At 34.3% G+C, this 12,750-nt stretch overlaps 3 protein-coding genes across 6 annotated transcripts; all 3 read left to right on the plus strand.

Annotated features, from left to right (window-relative positions):
* The first annotated feature begins 3 nt into the window (after positions 1 to 3).
* Positions 4 to 1,641, plus strand: LOC114878328 (18S rRNA aminocarboxypropyltransferase). Of its 2 annotated transcripts, XM_029191975.2 has the most exons (5): positions 4 to 571; positions 660 to 832; positions 917 to 1,031; positions 1,131 to 1,304; positions 1,387 to 1,641. In XM_029191975.2, exons 1-5 carry the CDS (start codon positions 448 to 450, stop codon positions 1,500 to 1,502), a joined length of 702 nt encoding a protein of 233 aa, XP_029047808.1. In that variant the 5' UTR covers positions 4 to 447; the 3' UTR covers positions 1,503 to 1,641. The 2 variants fall into 2 exon arrangements, with proteins under 2 accessions (XP_029047808.1, XP_029047807.1); XM_029191974.2 differs by having other exon boundaries at positions 7 to 571; positions 917 to 1,304.
* A 151-nt stretch (positions 1,642 to 1,792) lies between these two features.
* Positions 1,793 to 7,356, plus strand: LOC114878326 (F-box only protein 32). The gene is made up of 7 exons (XM_029191972.2): positions 1,793 to 2,161; positions 3,983 to 4,029; positions 4,216 to 4,265; positions 4,650 to 4,836; positions 4,895 to 5,070; positions 5,137 to 5,387; positions 5,454 to 7,356. Exons 1-7 carry the CDS (start codon positions 2,040 to 2,042, stop codon positions 5,650 to 5,652), a joined length of 1,032 nt encoding a protein of 343 aa, XP_029047805.1. The 5' UTR covers positions 1,793 to 2,039; the 3' UTR covers positions 5,653 to 7,356.
* A 101-nt stretch (positions 7,357 to 7,457) lies between these two features.
* Positions 7,458 to 12,711, plus strand: LOC114878316 (histone deacetylase HDAC1). Of its 3 annotated transcripts, none has more exons than XM_029191945.2 (10): positions 7,458 to 7,600; positions 8,002 to 8,074; positions 9,090 to 9,202; positions 9,298 to 9,415; positions 9,506 to 9,879; positions 9,956 to 10,103; positions 10,222 to 10,507; positions 10,585 to 10,813; positions 10,957 to 11,047; positions 11,133 to 12,711. In XM_029191945.2, the coding sequence occupies exons 2-10, from the start codon at positions 8,026 to 8,028 to the stop codon at positions 11,201 to 11,203; spliced, it is 1,479 nt and encodes a 492-aa protein (XP_029047778.1). In that variant the 5' UTR covers positions 7,458 to 7,600; positions 8,002 to 8,025; the 3' UTR covers positions 11,204 to 12,711. The 3 variants fall into 3 exon arrangements, with proteins under 3 accessions (XP_029047778.1, XP_029047779.1, XP_029047780.1); XM_029191946.2 differs by having other exon boundaries at positions 7,458 to 7,563; XM_029191947.2 differs by lacking the exons at positions 7,458 to 7,600; positions 8,002 to 8,074 and adding an exon at positions 8,373 to 8,658.
* Positions 12,712 to 12,750: the final 39 nt, after the last annotated feature.

Raw genomic sequence — 12,750 nt, forward strand, 5'->3', positions numbered from 1 at the left:
TACAGCCACGGTAACCCCTGCCTGTCGTAAGAGGCGACTAAAAGGGGGACGTAATATTCCCTTTGATTATTTGATTTTTGACCCTTTGAAAAATTAATAAAATAATTATTTGATAAATTTGTAATTTAAAAAGACCGCCAAGTATTTTTAAAATTCGATCCTATCGCCATCTATACAGAAACGGCTGAAACCACTCAAACAAGGGAACACTAACACTATCTATCGGGAAGCAGTGAAGTCGGCGCGATAACTTATCGACTGTTAATTTGAGTTTCGGAAATGCGGTCGGCAAGTTGTCGAGTAGTTTCTGCCGTGTTTGTATAGATGGCGCCGGGATCTAATTTCAGATACGCCATCAAAGACGTTCATAATGTTCTCAACTTTTATTGAATGTGCTTGTATGCTGTAGCGAGAAGTGTTATTACGAAACATTTAGAAGTTTCGTAAATGTCTTCTCACGGAAAAAAGAATAAAAAAAAAGTATTGACGAGACGGCCTCGGCATGTCGTTGGAAAAGAAGAAAAATATCGGCAAGAAAGAGATAAGTCTGACAAGGAAGATGAAGGAACAGGTTAGAATGTAACTCTTGATTGTATGTATATACATAGATATACTGGTGTTTAGAAAAAAAAAAAGAATGTTTAACATGTAATTTTCAGAGGTAGAAGAAGAAAAGGTTCATTCTCTTTCTTTTCCAATTGCAATGTGGGATCTTGAGCAATGCGATCCTAAAAAATGTTCCGGCAGAAAACTAGTTAGGCATGGTTTAGTGAAAATACTCCGGTTAGGGAGCCGATTTTCAGGACTGGTTCTTACGCCGGTTGGTCAAAAGGTAAGAAACACATAGTACTTATGTATGTACAGTTTACGAAACAGACCGATCGGTTATATTCCAAAGTGAAATATTATATTGCAGTGTGTAAGTCCAACGGATCGCGATATTATACAAGATTACGGTTGCGCAGTGGTCGATTGCAGCTGGGCACGTTTAGACGATACTCCATTCAGTAGAATGAGGACTCCTAATCCTCGTCTGTTACCATTTCTAGTTGCTGCAAATCCAATAAATTATGGCAGGCCGTGTCAATTAAGTTGCGTGGAAGCTATAGCTGCTGCTTTAATTATAACAGGTTTCGTCGAAGAAGCTAAATTTTATCTTGGAAAATTCTCATGGGGTCATTCGTTTTTGGAATTAAACGAAGAGTTATTGAAGAAATATTCTGTTTGTACGAGCGCTGAAGAAATTATAGCCGCGCAAGAAAAATTCCTTGTAGAAGCAAGGCAAGAAAAGATAAACAGAAATGGTAATTTTCGTTCTTTGCTACATACATATTGTAGATGTATTAGTTTATTTCATTAACGTTATAATATCTATTTGTTTCCCAGCTGTTTCAGATTTCCCACCAACCGATTCAGAAACAGAAGAGGAGGAAGAGGAATCAGTGTCTGCAAATATTGTTTCTCAAATAGATAAAGAAATGAACGATATGAATATAATGTAAAAAATATTTCTGTATATACATTTGTGTATAATATCTATAATATCTTTAATATCTTTGTACGATTGAAACGTAACTATCGCGTAAAATGTTTGTACCGCTCGAATTGGTGCGTTACCAATAAAAAATATTTACGAATATACTCGATTCGTTGAATAAACGTAGAGTAGCAATATCGTAAATGAAAGAAATTGTATATAATAATAAGTGATAATAATTTGATGAATTTGAATATTACGCTTAATTGATAGTAATCGACTGCGCATGCGCGATGTAAAAATTGCAAGATGGCGAAACAGTATTCTGGACTGGAGTGAACTGGCCGATCATCAGTCGCACAGCTGATATTAGAGTGACGTCAGTAAAACAAAGCCATGCGCGGTCGATCGCAGCGGCGAAGTAAACCGAACGGACCGAACCGTCTTGCTAACAAACATTAGGCGTCCGTGAAACCGTCAGGTACATTTTATACAAGATTTCTTAGGGGAAGATAAAATTTGCGTGCGCGAGTACACCCGTCTCGCATCTTTCTCGCAAACAATGCCGTTCATATCGAAAGATTGGCGTAGCCCTGGCGAGGAATGGGTCAAGACCGTTGAAGGTTGGGAAAAGAAGAAAATCCTCGAGTGCGCCAACAATAAAACGCTTTCTCTCCTGCTTCGGTAAGTACAATTATCGACTTTTGTTCTTTGATCTGTTACATATTCCAAGTTGTTCTTTGTTTTCAAACAGCATCAGATACGATTAGTTGCTCTCGGACGTACTGTGTCTGCCTCGCAGATGTTACATCAATCGAATGACAGTTGTTAATTTGTTTACAATCGTGAGTCTGACCACTACCGTATGTTTTGCGTTTACAATTAGACAAAATTTAATATCATTCTACTTAATACGCGTTATTCTGAAGGATATATCGATTGTTCAAATACAATTTTAACTCGAGTACAAAGGGGGAAGTGCATATACATACGCATGTATGTATTTACGTATAAATGCAATATGTGCTAAAAACAGAAAACAGAATTCTTAGCTCGCTTCTCTGTAACGAAATGAGTCTAACAATAAGTAAAGAAAAGTTAGGAGGAAGAAATTGTTTTCAATTTCAACTGGTTGCATGCATCATAAGCCACGCGCTTGTTCCATCTTTTCTGCTTTCCACGATGCGACTCGTTGCGTTTTCAATTAACGGTAGATACATACTGTGCTTGCTTGTTACTACATACGCGTGTACTTGTACGACGTACGTAATGCGCACACGCGAACATACTTTGCGCGTTCCCCTGACAGGTACTTACTTACATATACATATACATGTACTCGAGACTCGAACAAATATGTAAACGTTACTTGCATTTGGCGAACAAAATATATATCTCTTCTTCTTGAAATTTTGTTATAATCAAATATAATACGAAGAAAACTTGAATTCGATTCCGCGTTTGATCCGTGTACAGTTTACCCGTACATACATAGTTATATACATAGTAGCTGTTACGTGCCCGTTGACCTTGGCTTCTGAATCGCACAGTTTCGCTTCAATCAACAGCTTTATAAATTCCCTCAAAGTACATATATATTTTAAGTCGCACAATGTGCCTTGAACTTGATTACATACAATTACGAATCGATGTTGCGTTTATCGTCGTCGAATAGAAAACAATAAGAAGAATAGAAAATGTTCGGATGATAGAGACAAGCGCAGATCGATTATGAATTTATTACGCGTTTTACTATTGTCGATTGATCGATACTTTGTTAAATGTATCAAAGAGAGAGAGAGAGAATGAATAGTATCGATACAACCACTACCACGACACCACCGCGTCTGTGCAGAAGTAGGTCGCGACCTAGCTAATCTAAGGGTGAACCAATTTTGCAAATCTCCTTTCGTATCGCCAACTTTTGGCAAATTTTCGTTTTCATAGAAAAATGTTTAAATAATGTTTATCCAACAAATAAAAACGCAAGTACACGTAAATAAGTAGGTACTTTGCTTACTTACGTACTTAACTCCGTTTCATCTTAAGATTGGTGAACGTATCGTTTCCGTATTCGTCTATACACAGTACGTGTTTCGAAAGAATTTGAAATAAATGACAATGCACTTGTCCGTAGTGCTTTTAAAATCAGGTTTAAACACCCACGCGTATCGTTTCTTTCCGTTGATCGCAAACAATAAAACTCGGCTATAGCTGAGTGTCATTGACTCGTGCACGATACAAAGTGAAGCAAGCACGTGGGCATAGGTCGTATCTGAATACGTAGGTGCATTCCGTGTTCATCGCTAAATCTCTCCTTTGAGAGATCAGGTTTGTCGATCAAGGTCATCAAATGTTCCTCTTTTTTACTGGATAATTTTCACGGTTCTCTTCTGTGAAATCGGTGAAATCAATCGTTACCTTATTTCAATATCAAGAACGCGTTGAATTGGAAAAACTAGAATACTTGGTAATTATGTATTCTTGGTTTTGTTTATTTTGCAGCGGCGATAAAGATGCGCTCGACAAAAAGGAGAAGGATAAAAAGAAAGGTGAGCGTGATCGTTTATCATTTATCATTTATCAAGCCTTTATTCGTAACGTAACAACTACTTACATATTCATTCGTGATATGGTGTAGACGCATCTGCGGAGCACTTTTTTTTTTAATTGAAAGAGAGGGCGGTGGGTTAATTTGCTGGAAATTTTCGACTAACTTTCTTTTCGTGTAATTTTAGAAAGCATCGTCCAGCCGCATTGCCGCATCACGCTAAAGTGTACACGCGAGGTGAGTGACTTGTTCCGTCGCTGTTTATATTTAACCCAGGCCTGGTGAAACAGGGGAGGAATAGAATTTGTTCGTTAAGAAGGTCGTACATACGACGTCTGTCGCGTATGGATCGAAAGCGAAGAAAGGAGAGAGCTAATCATCGAAAGACGGATGAAAACGGCAGTGAAACGGCGACTTGCGGCTTGCGGCACACGGCTTGCGGAGATATGGAAAGAGATCGAGGAAGAAGGTGACGGCGGGCGATGGGCGAAGGGCGAAGGGCAACAGCGTCTGCTCAATTTTCCCTTTCATTGGATCGCTATTCTTATGCTTGAAATGCAGGGATTAAACGACAAGTGAAAAGAGAAAGGATCGCGACGTAATGTATGTTTAAATTCGTAGATCGCTGGTTTCAACGGATTGAGCGATGCGCTGAAAAGGCTTGACTTTTTGTCCGCGGTACACGATTGTCGTCGTTTCAATTATATCGTACGACTGTTGGATCTTCTGGTCAGTCACAGAATGGGTGGACTAAGTGGATGCGCTCAGAGGGTCCTTTTCAATATGCTGGAAGAAGTCGCGTTGGAAGGTAAACTACGATTTTAATTCATCATTTTCATATTATTCGAAACGTTTCAATCTTGCAGTATCGTTATCGCAACAACAAACCGGAAGGCTTCGTCGTCTGATCGAAAGGGTGCGAGCTTTTAGCGCGGGCTGCTGTTGGGGTGGTAGACCTTTAGGTTCTGTAATTTTATGGGAAAAGCACAAAGCCGCCCTCGAAAGAATCTTGCAAATTGCCTCGTCTATCACTATAACTCAGGTAAATAGATAAAACAAACGAAACAAAATGATAACTCACCATGTGAATAATTGTTGTTACTTTTAGCCGGACGAAGAACAGCAACCGCAGTGGTCGGATTTACCAGCCGAATGTCGTCGAGAAGTACTTCTTCGTCTGAGCGATCCACGAGATATCGAAGCCTCTTCGGAGGCTTGCGAACATCTAGCCATTCTCGCTCAAGAACAAAGAATATGGCGCGAACTCGCTCAATATCATTTTACGCCACAACAAATAGCTACCACTAGACAAAACAATCCTGGGAAAGACTGGAAAACCATATTCACTATTGCTCGAAGGTACGTGTGTATCTGTTGAACGTAGTACATAAGTACACGGTGTGACGTCGGTGGGAATGCTTACAGATCGTTTGGTCTGCGAGAAGAATACGCAGAGATGATTCAATTGTGTCGCAACTGTCGTTGCCTGTTCTGGCGATCGTTGGGCCATCCCTGCATCGCGGACCAAGATCCAGCGTTTCAGGAGAAATTAGCAGACGTCGATCGAGCCTCCCTTCATGTTCCGATTCCTCCGCAAACTTTTTTGAAGTTTTTTTCTCTGTGAGAGCTTCGGCGCAACTTTCCTAGCCTCTTAGAAAATAAGAAAAGCGACAAAGATGTACGCGTGAAACCCGATAAACGAACAGACCCACCAACAACTGCGTATATGGTGATATATGATGGCCGCACCTCATCCGATTGCCAAAGAGTAACCTTTCAAAAATGTTACTCTTCCTTTAAACAAAAGATCGTGTCTTCGAAAGAGTATCTTTAATGCGGTCAACTTAAAGATATTCTTCTTAACGCGTATTACGATCAATCATGATCGATATTCCGGTTCGAATCGAGTTCCAAAGTTACACAGACTTCTAGATCCATTTTATCCTCTTCGAGAGACATCCTGATCGAACGTACTTGTTTCAGCAACGACGAGCTACGGATATTTTTGTGTTCTTTCAAATGTTGCACGCTAAGGAATACAGGCTTAATTTTTAATAATAATAATAATAATAATATGCAGAATTTACGGTGGGTTGAAATCGATCGTAAAATTACCAAGCATTTACGTTTCTTGAAAATGGTAGAACTCACTTTTTGGTCACTGCGATATTCGCTTTGCAAAAGCAACATTAAATTGTCATTATTTTCCTTTCTACATATTATATATTTAAAGTGTATAAAGGAAATTGTATTTTTATCACGCAACAAAACTGACATTTATCGAAGCGTATCGAGCATTGACTTTTCACTCGTATGTTACATCGATAAAATATAATAATTTCTCGCTTTTTACATTGTAACCGCGATCATGAAACGATCATACGTTTCTACTGTATAAGATTTATACAAATTTTCATAGCGCCTGCTATCTCTGTTTCTTACTTATTTGGCAGCTATTCTAGGCTACTTTTTTCTCGTATAGACAAATCTTAGTCTTTTCCTTTTTCTTTTTAATGATTACATTTATTTCATGCGATCATCGAAATTTGTTTCCATGTGTTCATTTTTATAAATATTTCATCTCTTTTTACATATTCCATGCGCATCTTTTGCGTATGTATTTTTCTACTTTGTGATTCTCGTGTAGCAGGAAAACAGAAACTGTAACGAAACTTATTTTTAAAACGGAACATGTCAAACAAAGTTATGATTTGTTGAAATATCTGTAAATTTCAAGACAGAAAGAGAGTGAAATTATCTTTTCTTTAAAAATATAAGCAAATTGTACATTTGTTAAATGTGTGTTTATGAAAACGAAACAAAACGACAAAACAACAAAAACGACAGCTGTAGATTATACGTGTTATAAGAAGGAAGAAGCTACATTGCTTGATACATTTATCGTACCTATTCATTCGATATCGATATCATCAAATTTTTTAATATTTCACAAGTATATAAATAAATTTAGTAATTGATTAAGCGATTCATTCGGAATGATGAAAATTATACTGCCAAAATCGATTCTGTTGTATTCAACGAATCGAATAAAAATTCTTTTTCTGTACATTCTGTTTAAAATAAGAAACGATTCTTTTGATACGTTACTTTTTCTTTTTAACATTAACGTAATGTACATTTTCCAAGTGAAAATTTATTATGATCTGCTGTGTACTCGATTTTTAGCAACTCATCAATTTAATAGCTTTCTTCACAGATTTCTATAATCTATGATCATGGAAAACTTTAAAACAACGTTATTTTATTTACCTACACAACTGTAGAACAAAATTGTGCATAAAGCTTCAAAATAAAAGATTTCTTTGTATATTTATCTTAAATTTCTTGAGTATAGGTAAATATTATAATTCAAAAAATTACATGCTTTATCTGCGCAAGCGCATTGTGGCACCGGGTGATCTTATATTCATTGTCAGTATACTCCTCGACCTTCGACGTTATCACTTGTTTCCTCTACTCGTATAGTTTTCTCCACTGTGTATGTATATGACCACGAAGTGCCACGAAGCTAGAAGTAAGAGTACACGGCTTCTTCGATCTGAGCAAAACAAGTAAATATGTTGTCTCGAACGAATAATTTGTATAATTCTTGAAGACACATAGTAAAATATAAACACTATGTACATATGTACTTGTTTTATAAATGTATGAAACAATTATTATCCTAGAATGGTTCTCATTATCATTTATAATATAGATATACATTACTATTTTTAATTAAACAAATTCAATGTTTTAATTTATTTTTTAACAGCAACGCATCTATTCTGGGTATTATTTATTTTATGGTTAAGTTCATTTTGAAGTAGAGCGGCATCTATACGATAGATTTGAAACCTAAATTATGGAATATTGCGCATGCGTAAATGAGAGATCTAGTGACGCTGTGTCCTGTCGCTGGATACCGCGACACTCCGCGGTTCGCGTTTGATTCATATCAAATATTTTACAGTTCAATAGAAAGAAATCGGTGAAAATGTCAACGTTACCACATAGCAAGAAGCGTGTCTGCTACTATTACGACAGTAAGTGAAAAAATTTAAAAACTTCATGGTGTATTGTAATCCCGCGAAAACATCGCACACACACGGAGAAATTGTCAAAATGTGTTTGTGCTATTCGCGCTTATATCATGTACCATATACTTATTTCACCTCAGCTAGTGCTTTTCAATGCATTTTCACTCCAAGAAGTTTTTTTAATATTGAAAATCTTTAAAACGCATACAGTTTCTTTACTGTATTTATTATTTCTGGTACCCTTTACAGGTTTTTGCATGGTTTTACATGCGTTAAAGCGAGAGATTCATAAGTGTATCTCCATGTTACCTTACTTGAACGAAGAGAAAGCGTCGGCTTTACCTTACTTATATACCCAAACAGTTGCCATTCATTTAATACTCGATATCTTATTTTTGTGTTTTCTTTTTTTTTTTAATTTCTTTTCAAGTCATTATTCTAGAAAAACAACATATTTTTTTGTCTTCCTTGTATTTAAATATTTGTAGTAAGCCTTGATACCTGATATGTCAAAATCTAATGATTCCTACTCCTTAACCTTGTTACAATGGAATTACGAATTATAAATACAATTTTATGTTATAACCAAAGTCAGTGTTATTCGTTAATATTATAATTATGTTCTTGTAGTATGGTCGATCGTTTCAAACAAAGTAAACTAATTGTAGGTTATGAAAATATATTTAAAAATGTACAAAATGTATAGTTCAAATTATCGCAATTATATGAGTTTATGATTTTGCTTAAAATTGTCTACAAATCGTTTAACAAAAATGACATTTCAGTTTTCGGTATCATTGATGTGCTTATTTTTTTACGAAATGTACGAAAGATTTTCAGGTATATTTCGGTCGACCGTACTAACTACATTGCTATTGCAATACATACATTTTGAGTTTAAGTTTTGAATTATTTTTTTTTAGAAATGTTACGAATTTACATCGCATACTTTTGTATTTTGTTTTTTGGTACATTTTTATGATATCCTAGAGCAAATAAAGAAACAAAAATTATGCTTTAGGTGATATTGGAAATTATTATTATGGACAAGGGCATCCAATGAAGCCACATCGCATAAGGATGACACATAATTTACTTTTAAATTATGGTCTTTATAGGAAAATGGAAATATATGTAAGGACCTAATTTAGTAATATATGTTTTTATTTCTTTTCTTATAATGTCTTGTAAGATTTAATGTTTTTTTTTTTTCTTTTTTCAATATTTAGCGACCACATAAAGCCACTGCAGATGAAATGACAAAATTTCACAGTGATGAATACATTAGGTTTCTGAGGTCGATAAGGCCTGATAATATGTCAGAATATAATAAGCAGATGCAACGATGTAAGGCTATAAAATTAATATTTCTATCCATAATAAAAATATAAGAGTATTATATTTAAAAGGTCTAATAAAATTTAACTATCTTTCTAGTTAATGTAGGAGAGGATTGCCCTGTTTTTGATGGATTATATGAATTTTGTCAATTATCAGCTGGAGGTTCTGTAGCTGCTGCTGTAAAACTGAACAAACAAGCCTCAGAAATTTGTATAAACTGGGGTGGTGGTTTGCATCATGCCAAAAAAAGTGAAGCTTCAGGTTTTTGTTATGTGAATGACATTGTGTTAGGAATATTGGAATTGCTCAAATATCATCAAAGAGTCCTATACATTGATATTGATGTTCATCATGGTGATGGTGTAGAAGAAGCTTTTTATACCACCGATAGAGTAATGACTGTTTCCTTTCATAAATATGGTGAATATTTTCCTGGTACCGGAGATTTACGGGACATTGGTGCAGGAAAGGTAAGAACTTGGCTGGTACGATGGGTGATTAACTGCATTTCAATCTTATACATTAATTTATGATATTTCAATATAGGGAAAGTATTATGCTGTTAATATACCATTGAGAGATGGTATGGATGACGAAAGTTATGAATCTATATTTGTACCTATAATTTCAAAAGTAATGGAAACCTTTCAGCCATCTGCAGTTGTTTTACAATGTGGTGCTGATTCACTGACAGGTACAGATTTATGCATATGCATATGCATATACATATAGCAGTAATTAATTCATACATAAAGACCAGGGTAAAGAAATGAAATAATTTGCAACGTTTTAATTTAACATGTTATTTGTAGGAGATAGATTAGGCTGTTTCAATTTAACAGTGAGAGGTCATGGAAAATGTGTTGAATTTGTAAAAAAATATAATCTACCTTTCCTAATGGTTGGTGGCGGCGGATATACAATCAGAAATGTATCCAGATGTTGGACATATGAAACATCGGTAGCTCTTGGCTCTGAGATTGCAAATGAATTACCTTATAATGATTATTTTGAGTATTTTGGACCCGATTTTAAATTGCATATTAGTCCTTCAAATATGGCAAATCAAAATACACCTGAATACCTTGAGAAAATTAAGTATGTATTACCAACAAAGTTAAATAACTGAATATTTCTAATTACATCCCGTTCCATGTATTCGATATTCTTTATAGGACTAGATTGTTTGAAAATTTGAGAATGTTACCTCATGCTCCGGGTGTACAAGTTCAACCCATTCCTGAAGATGGAGCGGTTATCGAAGATTCAGAGGCCGAGGAAAAAGTAAATCCGGATGAAAGATTACCACAACGAGATTTAGATAAAAGGATACAGCATGAAAATGAATATAGTGATAGTGAAGAAGAAGGAGAAGGCGGTAGAAGGGATAATAGGTCATTCAAGGTAATATTTATTGCGTTTGTAAATTGTATCAACATTTTATTATTTCATAATTTCATTTTACATGGCAGGTATAATGTTACATCTGTGTTAAATACTTTTATATTTAAATCACAATTCCTTTTTTTTTTTTTTTTTACTAAAAGGGTTCCAGAAAACGACCTCGTTTAGAAAAAGGACAAGAAGGTATAGAAGGTGATCTCAAAAAAGAAGAAGATATAAAATCGGAGCCTAAAGGTGTGTAAATTTAATTTCTTTATATTTCTTAAACATACTTTTGTTTTTTCTTATTATTTGTATAACAAGTAATAATATTTTACAGAAAATGAGAAAGATGAAAAAGCAAATGCCACGAACGAAGAAACAAAGAAGGATGCTGGAGCGAATCCCTGATAAATGGTTTTTCTTTTGGAATATTTGAAAAATTGGAACAAGTCTTTATTTAAATCAAGTATATATAAGTGTAGGTAACTTAAGTAAAAAAAAAAAAAAGAAAAAGCAAAACATATGATGTACAGATGTTCGCTGCCTCGAACTCGGTATACGATTCTAAATTATCATTGACATTATTATTATTTTGTTTAAAAGCATGTACTTCGATAAAATAGTCAGTATACATCGATTGAATTCGTGGCACGCGACATTATTATATCACGTACATACACGTATAAGCGTGTAATGGACATCGCAAACGCTCTACACTTTTAATTATCTCGTTAAATTTTCAAACATTTCCTGAAGTTGATTCTTCAAATATTTTTAACACCATCTAATCAACGATATCTTGAATAGTTAGTCGAATTTTATGATCGAGTCAAAATCCTGACGCTCAGTTATAACAGATAAGTATAACTAGTCAAACGAAATAAATAAATATTTTGAGAAAAGATCTCTGTACCGATGAAAACTATACATTTCATGACAATTATTAACAGTTTCTATTGCGATCATAACATAGGGACAGGTTTTCAAGATACCCACATTTATAGATAGCACGTTTTAATGAATCGTGCAAAAATATACAAGTCCTAATATTTTGGACGATCAAAATCTTTATCTTATTTCTTACTTACGGTGATTTCGATTGAACTTTAATAAACACATTTTGTTAGAGGACAAAAATGATCGTACCACAAGCAAGTATTATAAATTCACAAATTTTTTTTATTCTTGTATATAACGTAAAATCAGATTTAAACGAAGTTCTACATGCAATACTAAATAATAGTAATAATGATAGTAATAATAATAACAACATTCTTTTTCATATGTAAAGTATTTTAATTTTATTTTATGCGTGATACATTGAATGATCAGCAAAGAAAGTATGAAAAAAATTAGGACGGTTGATGAACATATTGAATTCAAACATAACTCTAGAATTTTAATCATAAATTAAGGAAAGATAATGTTAAAGAGTTGAAAATTACGTATTATGTGACAGAGCCGATTTATAACTGTATATACTGAGGTCGCAAAAACACTCTCGTTCAAAAAAAGGAAATAGGAAACAAAAATCTCATAAACATTATGTTAGTTTAAATATTTGTACGAGAGTAAATATATACATACATTAATTTTGTGTACATAAAATTTAACTTCTTGCACCTCGAAAACATTTTAAAAACAGAATAAATTTGGCTAAATCACAATGACGAATAATTAATCGAAAGAGAAATGTGTCTATTTATCTAGTTGTAATTAAGAATTCACCTTTACTGTAATTAATTATCCACAAGATGAAAAACAAATTCGATATAATATTGCGTATGTGTAAGTCGGTTTGAGATTAGATCAAGTACGATATGCATATAAATATATATATATTTATGTCGAAACATGAATAACACGAATGTTTTTAAATATTTATAATAAAAAAATAAAGAAATTTATCGCTTGTATTGATACATTTACTTTTTCGTTATAGAAATTGATAAAGT

The sequence above is a fragment of the Osmia bicornis genome, chromosome 7 (assembly GCF_907164935.1).
Source record: "Osmia bicornis bicornis chromosome 7, iOsmBic2.1, whole genome shotgun sequence".
NCBI lineage: Eukaryota > Metazoa > Arthropoda > Insecta > Hymenoptera > Megachilidae > Osmia > Osmia bicornis.